We start from the raw sequence: 17,659 nt of genomic DNA, 5'->3' as shown, positions 1-17,659 counted from the left end.
AGGACACTGCAGAGGAATAATAATCGGGTGTCATGGGCCGTATCTGTTCCCTGCTATCCTGTCCCCCCCCCCCCCCCCCGCCTCTGTGGGGGAGGGGGCACTCGTCAGGTGTATATAGTTATCCCCCTGGGCGTCCCTCCAGGGGACATCGACACTTCACAGCCCTCCTTAGTAGAAAGCAGGTGTTGATTTACGGCCAGCCCCCCATGATTGACAGAGCGGTCCTCCGTGTGACCCCCCCCCCGCTGATGAATTTTCCAGCCCCTTGCTCCAGGCCGGAGAAAATGCTGAAACGAGGCAGACCAGTCGCACGGCGATGCGTTAGCATCTGTTTCGCTTACGCTCTTTGCATTTCACCTTCTTACACAGCTGGAGATGAACTGGTCCAGCTGAGAGCTTTACTTAAGGGTACAACGGCAGTATTCCCCGAGGAAGCTGTCACATTTCCTTCCCTCGGGCCCCGTGTCCGCCGCTGCTGATGTGAGCGTCGCCGTCGGCGACCGAATAAAGCAAGACAGCATGGGCCGTATACACAAGGCATTCTTTTTTTATTTCTCGTTTTTGCTCTTTTCGCTTTCTTTTTTGCAGCTTGACCTCGTCGTCTTCTTACAGCGTAACCGAGGGAGGGGGGTGGAGGTTGGGTTGGGGGAGGGGGGTTTGTGAATGAGTGCATAAATGAGAATTAGTGAGAGACAGTAGTACAGGCGATGTGGATGTGCTGTTTACATATCTACTCATTCTTAGTATGAAACAGATATTTGAAAAAAAAAATAAAGAGGTACAACAACAGTATATTTGTATAAAAAGGAAAATAAATAAGGTGAGTGAGGCCCCCCCTTCTTTGCCCCCCTCCCTCCCCCTGCTGTAATGCATCTCTTCCAGCTCGCTGTAGTGGGCGAAGCATTGTGCTCCATGGGGGTAGGGAGGGGGTCACGTGAGGAGCGGTGGTTTGGGATTGGGGGGGGGGGGGGATAGAGGGGTGTGGAGAGAGCGAGAGTCGGCCGGTGGGGCAAAACCCCCTACTGATGCACCAAGGCCTCGAACTCTGGAAAAGGCAAAGAGGAGATGTGAAAGTGGGGGGTGGAGAAAGGGAACATGGCCATCGTTAGCACAGAACTACCTCAACACAGTTTCAATCACCATATATACTACCAGTCACCACGTACACAACCAGTCACCATGTACACTACCAGTCAAAAGCTTTTGCACACCTTATGCATTGGAAAGTTGAGTGAACAACTATAAATGAAAATATAAGTCAAATAAAACTTATGAAGGATTATAACATGGAAAGAGTATGTAATGCATGGCTGACATCCTATTAACTGGTTGTGTGGTGATGGCAGAGTCAAATTCTAGGCTGTACTCTAACTTTAAATGCACAACTTAACAGTTTCCTCCCATGAATCAGAGCAGTATTTAATGTCCCTTGCAGAAAGGATGCCTCAGATTTCCTCTGCTGTTATTACTGCTAGAGGAGGTTACTTTCATGAATGAAAGATATGACATTTTCTTGCTAATAAAGGTACTCAAATGGTGAACGGACTGTAAATTTATTTGTTCACCAAAAATATTGAGTGTATTTTTAGTAAATGTTAAGTGAGTAACGTGCAAAAGTAGAAAATGTCAGTGTGTGCAGAAACTTTGACTGTCGGTGGACCCTCCATGACGATTGTGCAGGGAGGCTGGGAATCACTTCTTATGAGTTCTGCTTCCTGACCTCACCTTACATCTGTATGTGTGACATAAAACCACCAGCCAGTCTGCTTTTTATTTGCGGAAACGCGAAGGCAGACGTTTGCGTCGGTGGGACGACACGTCAGCCGCTCGCCGCGGACTCTCTTACCTTCAGCGCCGATCTTCCCGTCTCCATCCTTGTCCGCCAAGGCCAGGAATGCTTTGGTTTCTTTGTCGGTCAGGTCCCTGCCATCTGAGGCGAAACCTTTCAGCACGAACCTGGAGTGTGGAGGATGGGGGTGGGGGGGTACTGTCGTTCAGGATGCAGGAAGCCAATGAATATCTGTTTGCCCCGAGCATCTGGAGATGATGTGCTCTGGAGTTGACAGACCAAAATGAAATGTGTTCTTTGCATTTAACCCATATGTAAGGGGGCAGGGGGCAGCTGATTCAGCACCCAGGGAGTAGTATCTTGCTCACAGTACCCCAGTGGTACTTTGCTGGTTGGGTATTCAAACCATCAATCCTTCAATTATAAGTACACTTCCCAAACCATTAGGCCACCAATGTGTTTGGTGATTTGTCTCATTTCGTCTGTTTTGTCTCATTGTGTCTGTTTTGTCTCATTGTGTATGATGTTTTGTCTTATTTTTGATTTGCCGTGTCTGGCTTATGTCTGCTGATATTAAATTGCTATTGGAGACACAAACATCTGCTATTCAGCTACCTCTCAGTGGTGGCAACTCTTGCCATACTTTAGTTGATAGCGAGGGGCGGCGTGGCGGCGTGGCGGCGCAGTGGTTAGCGCTGCTGCCTAATGGCAAGAAGGTCCCGGGTCCTTCCTGTGTGGAGTTTGCACGCTCGACCCGTGTTAGTGTGGGTCTCTGCCGGAGGCTCCGGTTTCCTCCCACAGTCCAAAAGTGTGCAGGGCAAGTTGGTTGGTGAGTCTAAATTGGCTGTGAGTGTGTGCCCTGTGATGTGTGTGAGTGTGTGCCCTGTGGTGTGTTGGCGACTGCCCAGGGTTGGTTCCTGCCTGCGCCCATTGTTCCCAGGATAGGCTCCGGTCTCCCCCACAACCACAGCTGGGATTAAGTGGTTATGGTGATGGATAGTTGATAGCAGTGGGGGTGTATGTGCTGCGGTTGTGTGTTCGCACGATACTCTTTTCCCATAATGCCCACTCACTTCAGCTCCTCCTCCTCGATGAAGCCGCTGTTGTCCACGTCCAGAGCTTTGAAGGCCTTCTTCACGTCCTCAGATGACTTGGCCTTCAGACCCACCATGTCGAAGAACTTCAGAGGGTCAAAGGTATCGGCAGCTGCATAGACGGACACAGTTGCGGTCATGACGACGAAACGACAGAAACGTGAACCCCGTGGTCACTGAAAGATCTGAAACCTGTACATGTATTTATGCTTTTTAATCCTGTGATAAGCAGCTCTCTGAGGCCTGAGAGAAAGTGGGATTTTGTGGGTGCTAAAATGATAACAATTATGTTAGCTGTGCAGGAAGGACTACCTTACTGTGATGAAAGTGTTTCTGATTTCTCTGTAAGGAAGGACTTATTATAAACCTCATTATAATCACTGATAATTATTGCTAGCGATTTCAGTTCTATAGCATTCAGACAGACTCCAGAGAAAGGCCTTAGTATGTGAATGAATAGCCTCATTCCCTTGCTCTCCCATGTGACACCCGACATCGTCACCCATCGTCATCACTGTGGCTGGCCGGCTCCAGCGGTATCTCCACCTCACCCTTGAAGGCATCCAGAGCCTTCTTAATGTCTTCAGCTTTCAGGAGGTCCTTCATGGCCATCTTGGCGGCTGGTGGAGGGAGGAGAAGGAGAACAGGAAAAGGAGGAACAGTCAAGAAGGAGGCAAGCAGGGTCCTGTCTCAATCCGGGAGAGTTAAATAAAGGGGACCTTGGTGGCCTAGACTTTCCATTTTCCATTCCCTTGAGGAATGTGGCCCCCCTGCTCTCACCAGTGACTCTGCATGTACATGATCTGAACATTTCAATTCACATCCCTGGACCAGACACCCGCTTTGTGACTCATTCTCCTGGATTATAGTTTTTCGCTGAGTCTGAAATACCGCCTTTGGTCACACTCCAGACGCGGAGCTTGTGTCTTCCATACACGGCGTCTCCAGTGTGCAACCCCCCCCCCCACCTCCCCCCACCTTGCTCAGACTTTTTTTAGTTTACTCTTGAAAGTCAAGCTATATCCACCCCTTGGCCTGGTTCACAAAAGATTTTGAATCGACCCTTCCCCTTCCAGAAACAGCCAATCCCCTTCCTCCCCCTCCTTCCCCCCCAGGCAGTTTCTGAAGCTGGACATAACAGTTGGCCTTAGGTATGAGAACAGTGGGAGGGGGGGGGGGCACAGACTGGCCAGCCACTCAGAAGCTACGCCGCCCATCCATCCACCTGTTGATGCGTTTATGCTACAGGGGCCTCAGCTGGCAGGTGTGTGTGTGGGGGGGGGGGCATAGCATGGACTGTTGTCCCACTCAACAAAGGACATGTTCGCTGTGACAGCACCCTCTAGAGGCTGGGGCATTTTTTAAATTTTATAAAGTTTTCTACGGTGGTGTACTGTAACTCCGCACAAACTTCGGCTGCCCCAAAAACGTTAAAGAAGCATTCTGGGTAATCACAGCTGTCCTCTCCTGCCCCCCCCCCCCCCACCCTCATGTTTATGGGTTTTGTAGCTGGGGAGGGCTTCTTGTCCAAATAAAGGAAGCATATCCATGTGTCCATGTCATATCCCTCACAGAAGCTGAGGTTACACCCATCAGTCTCCCATCAGGTCCTTTTTGGAAAAGCCGCTTTGTCTGGCGGAGACGCATCTCCGTAGAATTAACCATAGCTCGCTGAGTGTCCCCATGTCACTTTGAGAGTGAGGTTTCGCCTTTATTCACGACATCCATTTGGTGACGAGGAGATCAAATTGGAGGACAGACCTCAGGGACCCACAGACGGTACACAGACATTTTTGCTCCCTCCCAGCTCCCTGCCTACCAGGAGCAAAAATGTGGACCGACTGTGGGCCCCCAAGGACTGGATTGGGAAACACCAGAGAGAAAATGCAGTGGTGCTCCACGACTGGGATCCGGTTACCTGAGGCGGCATGAATAGGCACCGATCGAGGAGCTGGATACTGCTGTTGACATAAAATATTACGGACACAATTCACTGCAGCTGTAATGCGCAATAAGCCAGCTGTCCATACCATTCAATACAGCATTTGTCAGAAGCAGAATGACAGCCACCTGTCTTTGGTTTTCTATTGTATCCCATCAGAATTGATCTGAAACTCAAATATGAATAAATTTCACATTTTTCATCTTTAAATATTTTGCCTGTACAGCACTTCCCATTTCTACAGTGGCTTAAAAAATATCAAAGCAATACCAAGAAAACTGATCCTCCATCCTACAAGCACCCAAGGACGTCCCAACAGCTTTAAGGCCTGGAGTCAGTGTATAATCAGAGGTGCATGACTGTGCTGCCCACTGGCCATCAGCAATGCAGGTTAACTGAATACAGCCATCAGAAGCAGATAAGTCAGGCAACGGTCCAGTGTGTCCTTACAGTACAACCTTGATTTGGAGCTGAAGTCCAACATTCTGTCCAAGATATATCATTAAACTCCTGAGCACCAGGAGGTAAGAAATTAAGATCCAGAAAGTACAACTACAGACCAAGATTTAGTTTGAACCAACAATTGAGCATAAAGAGTTCTTGGTTGAAACCTAATCTTGGTCTGGAGTTCTACTATCTGGATCTTACTCTGCTCATGTTACTACCAAAACACATGCAGCGTTTCCTGGTTAGCTGAGAGTTACCGGCACAATGGGTAACGAACGCAAATGAGAACATTGGAACACTCAGAACCCTCATCAAGAAGACGGTTTTGGCTTCTAGCAGGACCATCGAAGTAACTCTTCCGAATTTAGTGCTTTTGCCGAAGATGTAAATACACAGGATGACATGTTCGGCCACAATGATATAAGAACAATTCACAGGCTCCCCTGCACTGTGCTTACAGTTTTAATCCTGACTTTGTGAGGACGGGCATGGATACCCTGGCAGATTTAGGGGGCCCAGCATTGGGGCCCAGTGAGTAAAATCTACTGAGGAGACCCCCCCCCTCCCCCCTCCCCTAGTTGGCAAAATGTCCCCTAGGGGGGCCCAAGGTGATATTTGGTCAGGAGGCCCCAAATTTCTAGCTACACCCCTGGCCCCGCATCCACATGCCCCGCCTGCCTGGCGCTGGTGGGCCTTACCTGTGTTATGGGGGGGTACGACCACTGGAGAGAGAAAGAGAAGCGAGAGCGAGGGGCCGCAGAAGGAGGTCAGGAGGCTGGCCGAGGCGGAGGTGCGGGGGCCTCTCCCCACTATTTGTCTTTTATAGCCTCACTGCAGACTCTATTTTAGGACAAAAAATGGGAGGCCGTTCGCCCCCCAGTGTCGAGAGGCTATGTGGCCCATTGGCCGTATCACTTTCTCCACTACATGGACAAATCAATGGCTATTAATAATTGCCCCCCCCCAGTGCCCATTCTCCCACTCTGTGTCTTTTTCCATCTCTCTCTCTCTTCCACTGTTCACCCATCTGGGCTCCTTCGCTGCCCACATCGCTGCTTGCTCCTACCTATGCTCCGACACCCCCCGGACTCCGCCCCCCACCCAAACCCGCGTCCTTTTTACGAGTTTCCGTTTTGGCTGGCTTTTACGGGTACCCTGTCTGTGCCAGGATGCTGCGCCCTTTCGTCCATTGCTTGCCCCCCCCCCCCCAAGCTTGAAACAAATGACTTCACTCTTCAATGCACACACATTTCACCCCTTCCCAAACACTGGTTTGTGGGTCACCTTCTGGACTGCGCTGCGGGTGGAGTTCGTGAAAGACCTTCCCTTATGGTCCTGGGAGCCCCCTTTTCCAGATAGGATCAGCACAATTACCCCCAGGCCTAGTCATCATCATACACGACCATTTCTGACGGTGTTGTGAAGATGATGGTAAACAACTCCGCCTGTAGCTGTTGAAGATGATTTATGACACAAGCGTCCTATTCAAAAATGCTTACTGTCCAAGCTGATGGATATTGCCTGTTGGCAACAATCACTACAGGATCCTGATCTAAGAGAGAGACCTATGGTGCATTTCCACTGCCATCAAGATCCGAGCTGTACCCGAGCCATAGCGCAAAGAGACGGTTTTCCATTGTAAACTACACAAGACATACCTGCACTGACATGACCCTACTTACTAGCAGGGCTGAACGCATGACCAAACCAAGCTGGTTATGTCACCACCACCTGATTGGTCGAAATTCTTGGAAATACAAGCATTCTGGGCATGGATTATCTGAAGGAAACTGTGTATAATCTATATATTATTCATTATTAGTAGTATTGCACATCACAATGTACTGATGCATTCCCAATAACTCGGAACTGGTAAATTTCTAACCTCCTACTTAATAAAGTACTATAGAACAGCTTAATGGAATAGATTCGTAATGTAAATTTACATAAGTGAATGCTAATTCCACTAGCATTTGATGCTAGCATAACACAGCAAATCTCACAGAAAGTTCTAGCGGAAATTAGCACACAGCAATTTATGATGCACACCTTGTGCACAGTAAACAATTCTCTCTCTGGTTCAACGTCAATGTCACTCTCCAATCCAGGCAATGCCTTTACCAAGCCAACCCTTCAATAGTGCAAGCTGGAACCGCGCCGAAACTAGTCTCTCTTCATGGATACGGCCCGGTTCCTGAATGCCAGTGGAAAAGCGCCACTAGCATTGGTTCCTGCACCATGAGCCTTTTGCTTGGCATAGTTTCTAAATCCTTGAAACATGGGAGGATATAAGAACAGAATTAAGTGGAGAAGAAAACAAAGGATGGATTTGCCCAGTTAATAACTGGATCACATTCAGCTCTCCCACTGCTCTCCTCCTTCCCTGTTTCCGCCCTCATTCCTGAGCATCATTAATCCCATAGTACTCCCAGTTATTAATTTCCTGCTAGAGACCCCTGCTTGCCTGTACCCCAGCAGGAAGCCCTCCAGCATGGCTGCACCCCCTCACCCGTCCATCCTCTGCGACAGAAGGACCTTGCCACCTCCATTTATGGCATCCTCTCTACTCCTTCCTTGCACTCCAACTTGTCATTCTCAGACTAAATTTATCAGCCCTCCACTCCGCCAGCAGCAGGCAAGGCCAGTGGCCAAAATCCCTGCCGTGCCGCTTGCAGACCTCTTGGGTGGGGGGGGGGGGGGGCAGGTAATATCATGCCAGGGAATGCCTGTACCTCTAACTGTCCTGGGGAGGCGGGGGTGCACCCTTCTGCCAACAGCTTACTTCAGGATCTGTGTTGAAGCAGGACTTTGTTGGTCCATTCTGATCTGTCACAATTACCGACACCGCTGACATCAGAGACTGTATTTTTGTCCAGCGGCTGTTTGACATTTTAGTGACCAGTAGGACACATGCAGCTTGGAGATGCGTTACTGTTCTTGAAGCACACTTCCCTACATTATCCCTATGAAGTGTTGTATAGTCTTGTTGGCTTCTTCGAAGTTCTCCAGGTCCAAAGAAAAGCAGTTCTGTTGTCTTTGGTGTGTGCATGCAGACCTATCATGTCATACAGGCCTATGATGTCAAACCCTATCCTCAGCTTCCTGCAGCTGGCTTCAAATCACTGAGACTCCAGTTAGGTCATCCATTCATCATTCCAACTCTCCATAGTGCGTGATTATGTGTGAGCAGTGATGCTCGTGTTTCTACCCTGCAATGGACTGGCATCATGTCCAAGGTCTACCCTGGCCATGTGCTCTATGCCAGTGTTTCTCGACCTAATTCTCAGGAACCCTGAGACGGTCCACATTTATGCTACCTCTGAGAGGGAGCAAAAATGTGTGTTGTCCAGTATGGAGTTGTAAGGAGCAAAAACATAGAGCGTCTGGGGGTCTCTGAGGACTGGGTTAAGAAACAATGCTCTGTGTGACCCCAACCAAACCCTGACCAACTATTAAACACAGATGTATGGAAGGATGATGGATAGAGGTTAACGTAACTGGTACACTAGTATGTATTTGTGGTATAGAGGTCAAAATGTGTAGTGATTTCTTGTCATAACAGCACAATTGTGTATTTATTTTGAGAGCATTTGCAAAGTGAGTACAAGACATCACTGTCCATTTTAACCTTTAAACTGTTAATACGTACTTACATACCAGTTATGCTAACATAACTGATTGTGAATGTTCGGTTGTATATAATGTTATTTCTCAATATTGTTACTCGGGTCAATATAAACCTGACCATGACTCACCAGTCCTGGTCCCTCATTAACTGGATAAAGAGTAGATTCAGTGCGTTATGCATTCATGTCTTTCTGTTCATTGCATTTGGCTCTATGAATTGTTTTTCTCTAATTGCTTCATTTGAATGAATAATACAACCACTCTGGTTGGACCGGCGGGAGTAAAACTATGCATCGCTGTGTCTGAACTCCACTAAAGCCCCTGTATGTTCTCTCTCAGCTCGCAGCCTTGTTTACACTCTCGGATGTGTTCGTTAGTCAGCTCGTGGCTCCTGAAAGTGTTCCAGTGAACCTTGAGCTGTATCCCTAGTGTGTGACAAATATTTGCAAGTGTGTGCTTTTTTTTCCTCTCGCCTGGGGCATGGTTACATGTCGGCGTGTTCGGTGTTTACATCATAGTTAGGGGATTCCCTCACAAGGCATTACATAAATGTCACTCAACACTCCTGATAACATCATCCTGTATGGTTCCCCCTGTATCTCCCCTTACGTCACCAGGCAGTATCTATATCAGTGCTTAGAGTGTTTATACAGAAAGGGGGTGTGGGTGTGGGGGGGGGGGGATCTTTGCTTTGGTTTGTAGACTCACACGGGGCCTGGCAGGCTGTTACAGAGCAATTGATGGTCTATAGTAAAGCCAATTAATAGACGATGAGGTCTCCAGAACCAACCGGATCAAATGGGCACCGACTGTGAAATTACAAAGGAGTATTAATGTGGCCTGAAAGTACGTTTGAAGGAAAAGAGGAAAACAGAGGGTGGGTTGGGGCAGCTGGGTAGTGGAGGTGGTGGACATGAAGGAGGCAGCACAAAAAAGAGGGACGGATGATCGCATAAACCTCCTGAGCTCAGCTAATACAAAACTCCGTCTTTCTGGTTCCATTATGATGAGCACATTCTCAAAAACACCAGGGAGAATGTGATAGGGCACTCGTGTGACGAGAACTGCCGATCCACGGGTTCTGGAAGCACACAGGGGGCGTGGCACCGAGCGGCGGTGGGGGTAGGAGGGCGCGGCGAGGCCTCGCACGACCTCCGCTCAGCCCCAGCTTGCCCTATCCCTGACCTTCTCCTTCCCAGTCTCTCAGATTTCTTCACGTGGTCCCTAGAGGTTATATTTGGGCTTATTGAGGGGAGCTGGAGGGCCCGTGTAGAACCGTGAGCATGGGTATGCCACAGGGACCGATTCTGATTAACTTCTGTTCAGGTATGCTAATTCTGCCCCTTGCCACCAGAGGACGCTGTTGGCATCTCGCCTCCACTTAGACAAGGGGGTGATGTGCTTCTAGTTCCCCTCTCGCTCCCTTTCAGCTATTATATTTCTCTGTTTCAGCACTTTCTTGCGAGGGGGGGGGGGGAGTGTGACAGAGAAGGTGAGATATAGTAGAGACGGAGTGGAGTAAAAAATAAGAAAGCGGAAACACAGACACGAAAATAGACGTAAAGCAATAATCCTAAACTGGTGACAGCAATCCAGGAAATACAACACAGATAGGGAGGCTGAGAGTGACCCATCAAGGGCGAAACAAGGACCTGAAGACACGGTACCAAGCTCAGACAGGAGAAGGAAGCGATTTGACAGTATCAGTGATGGTCATGGCAGGTGCAAGGCTGTTAAAGCCCGCGACAGGTGTCTTGGAAGAGGTTGAGGTGGGAGAACAAGCGAGGGGTTAGAGCTGGTACAAGGATTTGCATCTGAGGCTAAAGGGGTTGTGGGGATGGGGGGGGGGGGGCAGGCTGCGAGCTCCAGCATTGGAGTTGCCTTGCATGTGGCATCGCAGTGAGCAGCACTGGAATGATCGCAATAAGAAGCCGGCAGACTTGTGCATGTGACACGTTGTTACCTAAAGACCAATCAAACAGAACCCCCCCCCCAATAAACACCAAATGCATGCCTACAGATGCATATTCCATGTTTTGCTGTTGTTGTTAATCTAACCAATAAAAACCTAAAGGCTCTCCTTCCTTCCAACCCGGGTCCCCCATGAGCTACAGCACCCCCTAGAGTTTCACAGCTTCTTTACATTCTCCTCAGCTGGAATCTACAGAGGTGAAGAGGCAGGCTGTTGTACTTTCATGGGAAGGTATTTCTCAATCAGGCTGCTTCATTTGTGGAGATGCTGCGAAACGGGTCATGACTGCTATTAATACTGAACTTGTATAACTGTGTATGTGTGCATGCAGCGTGTGAGTCATTTATGCACCAAACAAGCCCGTGTAAATGCACACACTGCCATCGGCATGCGGCTTATAATGCAAAGCGCCATGCTGTGTTATGGGTCATCGGCCAAAGCAGGGAAGGAGATTCCAGAGTGTTACAAAGAAAGGAACCTTACATTTCAGAAGACCCCCCCCCAACATGCAAATGACCTGTAAGGTGCATGGTCTGTACTCCCAACATGTGAATGTCCCATTCGGCATTTTGGAGGGCACCATCTGCCCCGCCCCCCCAACCCCCTGCGGGATTGCCACATCAGTGCTGTAACTGTAACCATGCGTGGCACGGGATTTGCATGCTGCTTGGGCGACCAGGCCTGCCAGTCTTCCTGGTCTCGCACCACAGATACAGCATTCCCGTTGCTGGAGTGCAGCCGCGCGCGCGCCACATATGTTCGCGGGAGCGGGAGGGCGCGCGCCGCGGCGGCAGCTGCTCCGACCTTGGACGTAAGTGTATCCGCGGGTATCGGAGAACCTGCATTCACTCTAATGCCAGAGTTCAGCGCAAAGGATCAGCCTGTTTACTTACTTACTTGTCCGTTTTTCTTTTTTTGGTTTATAAATGTTCAGATTCAATGGACACAAGCAGTGGTGGAAAAAGCACTAAAAAATTACAGGTGCTACACCATAATGTACCTGTGTACTGAAAGTACAGTAGTTCACTAAAATAGTAGGCTACTCAAGTGAAAGTAAAAAAAAATACAGATTTTTAAAATAGGGCTACTCATAAGTATAATAAATAAAAAGAACCACACATTAAAATAAAATAAAAAAAACAAACTAACTTATCCCGGTAAATTATTGCGGGAGAACAATGCATTACAATAAGGAAAACTGAATCGCAAACAACGAGTCGCAAAAAGACATGCGGATGTTTTCTTTTTATTTGGAGAAAAAGTGGATAAACTTGCTGAGCTCGATGTCCGGGCCGGATTTAATAAAGAATTAAAAACATGTCGTCGTCAACTATGGAAGATGCAATCACGTCCATTAATTCAGTAGGCCAGGTTGTATTTTTATCTTTGGTGCCACTAATTTTAAATATTGATAAAGTTTAAATATCGGCCGGCAATATCAGTATGTTACCTGGCCCTCGTGCGTCTCTACACAGGCCTGTTGTTTGTTCTGTCTTAATTAAGACAGTATGTAATGCAAAACAACAACACAAAAATTAAAAAACAATAAAATAAAAAAAATAATAACAAGCAACATGCCTAATAATAATAACAATAATAAAGAGAGAAAATATTGCTCAAACTCGTGAGACAAAAAGCGATAGCAATTAAGAGTTTTTAAAAATCCGATTTTACCCAGAATCGAGCATTTTTCTGTTGGGTGAGTAACGATGGTCTGCAGAATTTGTCGGAGTAAAAAGTAGCTATTTGGCTCATAAATGTTGCGAAGTGAAAGTAAAAGTTGAAACAACTTAAATAGGCTGCTCCAGCAAAGTACAAATCCAGAAAAGAAACTAATTAGGTACAGTAACGAAGTAATTATGCTTCGTTACTTTACTCCAGTAAACGGCCTATAACCTATAATCAGAGAAGCGTTTTCGCTCGAGTCGCTCTAGCGACACCGTGTGGTAGCAGCACGACACACTGCGGCAACTGCATAAAGTTTCCATTGCATTTTTTTCATTTTTGTGTTTGATGCTGCATGAAAATAGTTTGTCACGTAGTTTATTCTTCAATAATCTATGTACATCAGAAGTCTTAATGTATCAGTTAAATTCGATCAAAAATGAATAATTAAAATAAGCAATAAATAGTGACTAAAGTGATTTCTCAGATACTATCAGTAATAATTTTTGTATTTTTTCGTCTGTCTTTGTGAATGACAAATGATATTTAGGTCTGTTATTGGAAAACAACTGTAGTCAGAAACGACCCACGTATAAAACGGGGCACAATACGGAGCAGATCGCAATCGCAAATTAATATATGGCCGTTTTCACTGTAAGGCAAACCGAAACTGTACTGTGAACACGATTCATGTAAAGAGGCGTGGCTCTGTGAAATGCTCCGGCCGACATCTGCCATCTGAAAACTTCAGCTTCCTGCATTCAGATCTGCGAGGACCTTCGATCGACGTCTGCCCGGGTGCTGGGCTCCACGCCACGGCCGCAGTCATGTCTCTGCCCCGACAGCTAAGAGATGAGAGGTGAGACCTGGTCCCAGCGTGTGTGTGAGATAGGGACTTATCTGTCATGCACCTTGGACAGCCGCCAGTGATGAGCCCGGTAATATCGGTGACAGGCGATGCATTTTCAGTGAGTTACGACGTGTTTGAAATGCGGGATGCTGAATCATTCCCCTTTTTGAACTGTGTGTAAATTAGTATGAAAAAAAAGCTTGATGAGCATGAATTCATGGTAGTAATGGTGTGTGTGTTTACGGATTAACTATATCAACTCCTTCTAAACACGTTTTAGATAGCTAGATTGACAGACAGACAGACAGACAGACAGACAAATGATAGATAGTACTCCCCCCCCCCCAAATAATTTGGCTTCATTCTTTACCCCCTAATAAATAGACCTATGCATTTAAATTATTATGCTGCCCCCCTCCCCAGTATCAAAATGTCTCCTATGCCCTTTGATACATAGACAGAATATTATAATTTCCCCAAGGTGAACTTAAGACAAAATTAGGCTCTAAAGGTGTTAAGAACAAGCATTATTCCTAAATTGGCGCTATGTATGTTCATGGCTGAGGGAGATTTGAAATCAAACCACCACTATTACCTATTTCTCTGTTTCTGTTCTATTCTAATTCAAACACGCCGGGCTGTTTCCTCCCAGCCGTGAAACGGAGCTTTTTTAAACCTGCTGTATGAATCCCTGCCTGTGTCGCTTTTCCCTGCAGCGACTTCGACCAGCTTCCGGACAACATCCCGATAAGTGCCATGATAGCTGACATCGAGGAGAAGCGAGGATTCATGGTCTTCTACGTGAGCCCCTTCGCCGCACGGTTACTGCTGCCGGCCAGGCTCCGCAAACCCCCGTTAATATGCCGTCTCTGCAGTTATTGGTGTTTGTGGACGGCGCCGTCGCGCGGTGATTAGCGCGGCGGCGGGACCTGAAATCCCGCTCTTGGCTCTGCGTGTGGAGTTTGCTTGGGCTTCCTCCAGCACTCTGGGCTCGTGCAGGCTGGCGAAGCCGGTGACTCTGAATTGCCCAAACCCCGCTGAGGGTCCTGACCTTGCCTGGCAGAGGGGGGGTTCGTGTGATTTCGTAATCCACAGAGCTATGTCGTTAGAGAACAGATCAGTGGGGAGAGGCCAGGCAAACTACAATCCAATAAAGACCCCATGAAATGTACCATTAAATACCAGAGTGCCTTTCCCGGACGAGGGTTACCGGTTCCCAGCCCTGGAGCCTGGCCCTGCGGTCGTTTGCCAGTAAGCCCTCGGTGGCTAAACTACCCACATAAATTGGCCATATTTAGCCTCATTGTCGTAATGGACTTGTGTTTCCTGTATGTCATGAGGTTCAGACTCATGCTGTACTGGATATGACGGTTGTGTTAGTGTCAGCTGCTGGAAGGTAACTGGTAATGGATCTCTCTCCCCACGTCAGCGGTTCGTGATCGAGGTGAAGACTAAGGGGGGCATCAAGTACCTCATCTACCGCCGGTATCGGGAGTTCTTTGCCCTTCACCAGGCCCTGGAGCTGAAGTTTGCCGGCGACAGCCAGATCGGCCAGTCCACCTGCACCCTGCCCACCCTTCCAGGTGTGTCGCCGCTGCACTCGGCCTGTCTGCTGCCCCTGTGCACCCCGTGTGTCTCCGTTCATGCAAATGCCTGCTCATTACCAAGCTTGCAGGTATTTACCTATGCAAACTCCTTCTACCTGTGAAAAAGTCATGCAAACCCAGAGCTTCAGCAGACCCCAGATTTGCCAGTAACGTCCAGCATTAGGCTACCAGTGTGCCTACAGCTTGCGGCACTGTACGTTACGGTTACGGCAGGCATAAACTGGGACGCCTATCAGGAGGTCCTCGAGATGCTCGGCAAATGGGCTGAGGAGTGGGAGTGGAACTTTTACGCAGTAGCAAAGACAAAGATGGGCCAGTTGTATAAATTCTAGATTTCGGTTATGAATGGCAGCAGCCGGGCAGTGAGTTCCTCTGGAAGCTGCCGCTGTGATGCAACTCGGCAGTCGCATGATGGGAAGGTGAAGCGCAGGGCGGAGGAATAGGGAAGTTGCATGTGAATGACCGTCCGGGGGCCGGTTACACCATAGAAGGCAAGAATGGAAAATCCCATAACGACAGCTGTTAAAAACCCAAGCTTCTGATTGGCAAACAGATCCATAGTACATAGGAACTGGAGGATGGGATGGGGAGTTTAATTGGCACCCTAAGGAAGGGTAGGTCAACGGAGCAACGTATGAGATCGCATTTTACTTTCTAACTAAAAAGCGAGGAGTTGGGGACACCTGAAAGCTGGCCCACAGCTCCCAGTCTATCACTCGCATCCGTACAGAGCGACCCTAGTTTATACAGTTATCTGCTGATTACAGGTGGGCAGAGCGGGGTCCTGAGCTCCCCCTAACCCTGAAACGTCTGCGACATCCCCGCGCCTTACCACAGCGGAAACGCACTACCCAGCATGCCCTGGGGCGAATCCGCCCCCTGCCGGCACCCCTCCACCACCCTGCCCCCACTCCTCCTTCCTCTTCCTGCCTCTCCATCCGAGCAGAGTTGTAATGGTTCCAGGTGGGCGGGACAGTCGCACCTGCGGACGGGCTTAGTGGGTGCAGGAGAGGGCTGCCAAAAGTTAAGACAAAGGAGGGCTGCCATTCTCTCTCTCTGTGGCTCATGCACGCGCGCGCACACACACACACACACACACACACACACACACACACGCACACACACACACACACACACAGTCTCCAGTTTTAAATTAACTTCCCTGCCCTCTGTCATTGGCCCTATCCTCTTTTCATGGGACATTAATGTGACAGATCTCATCATTTATTTACTGTGAGCCCTCCCTCGTTCCGACCATGTGATCTATTCCTCTGTTCGGCTGCCGCCCCCCCCACTCCCCCCAGCCTTAATCCTCACGACTCTGCTGTGTCACATCGCCGCTCTCCGCAAATGGAACAATACTGCTGCTGATGAAGGGCCAGCGAGAATCGCTCTTAATTACTCGGGGGCTGGGACCGCCAGACCAGACATTCTGGCCGAAATCTATTTCCAGCTGCCTGCTTCCCTTCAAAATGTAAAATATCTCTCTTTTGTTGCAGTTTAAAACTGTATGTGGATTATTTTGTGTAGTATTTTCACCAAAAGTACCTACATCATCATGTGTTTATGCAGCAGGGAGTACTACTGTAGCATTTCAGGTGCCCCAGAAGGGTGCTCCTCAGTCCTGTTGGGGGTGTTGTATGGCCCAGCAGGTTTGGAATTATGCATATGATCGGAAGGTTATTGGTTCGAATCCCAAGACTGGCAGAGTGATGCCACCACAGGGTCCCTGAATGAGGCCCTTAACCCCCCAGGGGCCTGTTTCACAAAGCAGGATTACTTGCCAGATTTAAGGTAGTCTGGGTTAAATGTAAGTTGATAAAAATAAGGTCTATTTAGCCCAGACTACCTTAAATCTGGCAAGTTATCTGGCTAAGCAAGATATCCTGCTTTGTGAAACAGACCCCAGCTCTGGGGTGCTGCACATTGGCTGACCCTGCACTGTGACCCCCAACCTCTCACCTGTCTATGTGTCTCATGCAGAGCAACATAAGACAGGCAAAAGAAAATTGTGCCATAGGGATCAATAAAATATAATTATTCTGTTCCATCATTTATTCTGTGACGGGGCATTTTTGCCACGCATAATAGATTTTGTGCACGTGCACATTAATCTCCGTGAACTCACAAGCTAACAAACATCTGTTTACATATTCCCGGACAAAGGGGATGTTGAGGTCAGCGCTGTTCCCGTTTTTATTTAATATTAGCGCTCAGAGGTCTGAGCAGAGTCATTATTTGGACAGGTAGTCATGTGACACGGGCCACCAGGTGCATGTGAGCTTGCCGGAGTCTTTGTAACCTGCAGGGTGGGACTCATAGAAGCCTGGAACTGGAGCTACTGCTTTGCTAAGCAAACATGAAACGTACGAGATCCCGGACTCGACAGCAAATGGCAGAGTAATTTACATTCCAATTCTCGATGGAAAGCATGGTGGCACTGGAGCCTTACACCGCCAGGTTATGGGTTCCAATCCCACCTCCACAACTGTGTGAGGGGTTTTCAGGCTTTCTCTCTCTTGTGCAGGTTTCCTCAGGGGTCTCTGCTTGCCTCAAAACATGCACTTCTGTTGAATCTGTGCCTCTAAATGGCCCTTAATGTATGAGAATGTGTGTGTGTGTGTGTGTGTGTGTGTGTGTGTCCTGTGATGACCTCGTAACCCATC

At 48.3% G+C, this 17,659-nt stretch overlaps 2 protein-coding genes across 3 annotated transcripts in view; one reads left to right on the top strand and one right to left on the bottom strand.

Moving 5' to 3' along the window:
• Positions 1-531: 531 nt before the first annotated feature.
• Positions 532-17,659, bottom strand: part of pvalb7 (parvalbumin 7) — a 25,775-nt gene continuing 8,647 nt past the window's right edge. The window contains exons 1-5 of one of the 2 annotated variants that reach the window (XM_023814539.2): positions 5,971-6,123; positions 3,435-3,503; positions 2,863-2,995; positions 1,847-1,956; positions 532-1,045 (exon numbers count right to left, since the gene is read on the bottom strand). In XM_023814539.2, coding sequence (XP_023670307.1) covers positions 1,020-1,045; positions 1,847-1,956; positions 2,863-2,995; positions 3,435-3,495 — 330 coding nt within the window. In that variant the 5' untranslated portion in view covers positions 3,496-3,503; positions 5,971-6,123 and the 3' untranslated portion in view covers positions 532-1,019. Of the gene's footprint in view, positions 1,046-1,846; positions 1,957-2,862; positions 2,996-3,434; positions 3,504-5,970; positions 6,124-17,659 lie in introns of those variants that run through there. The other variant, XM_023814541.2, reaches the window with a different exon arrangement.
• Positions 13,240-17,659, top strand: part of ncf4 (neutrophil cytosolic factor 4) — a 16,529-nt gene continuing 12,109 nt past the window's right edge. The window contains exons 1-3 of the mRNA XM_023814538.2: positions 13,240-13,395; positions 14,103-14,187; positions 14,816-14,969. Coding sequence (XP_023670306.1) covers positions 13,364-13,395; positions 14,103-14,187; positions 14,816-14,969 — 271 coding nt within the window. The 5' untranslated portion in view covers positions 13,240-13,363. The remainder of the gene's footprint in view (positions 13,396-14,102; positions 14,188-14,815; positions 14,970-17,659) is intronic.

The sequence above is a fragment of the Paramormyrops kingsleyae genome, chromosome 5, assembly GCF_048594095.1.
Source record: "Paramormyrops kingsleyae isolate MSU_618 chromosome 5, PKINGS_0.4, whole genome shotgun sequence".
In the NCBI taxonomy this organism is placed as follows: domain Eukaryota; kingdom Metazoa; phylum Chordata; class Actinopteri; order Osteoglossiformes; family Mormyridae; genus Paramormyrops; species Paramormyrops kingsleyae.
The sequence above is the reverse complement of the archived record's forward strand: the minus strand, read 5'-3'. Positions and strand labels throughout refer to the sequence as shown.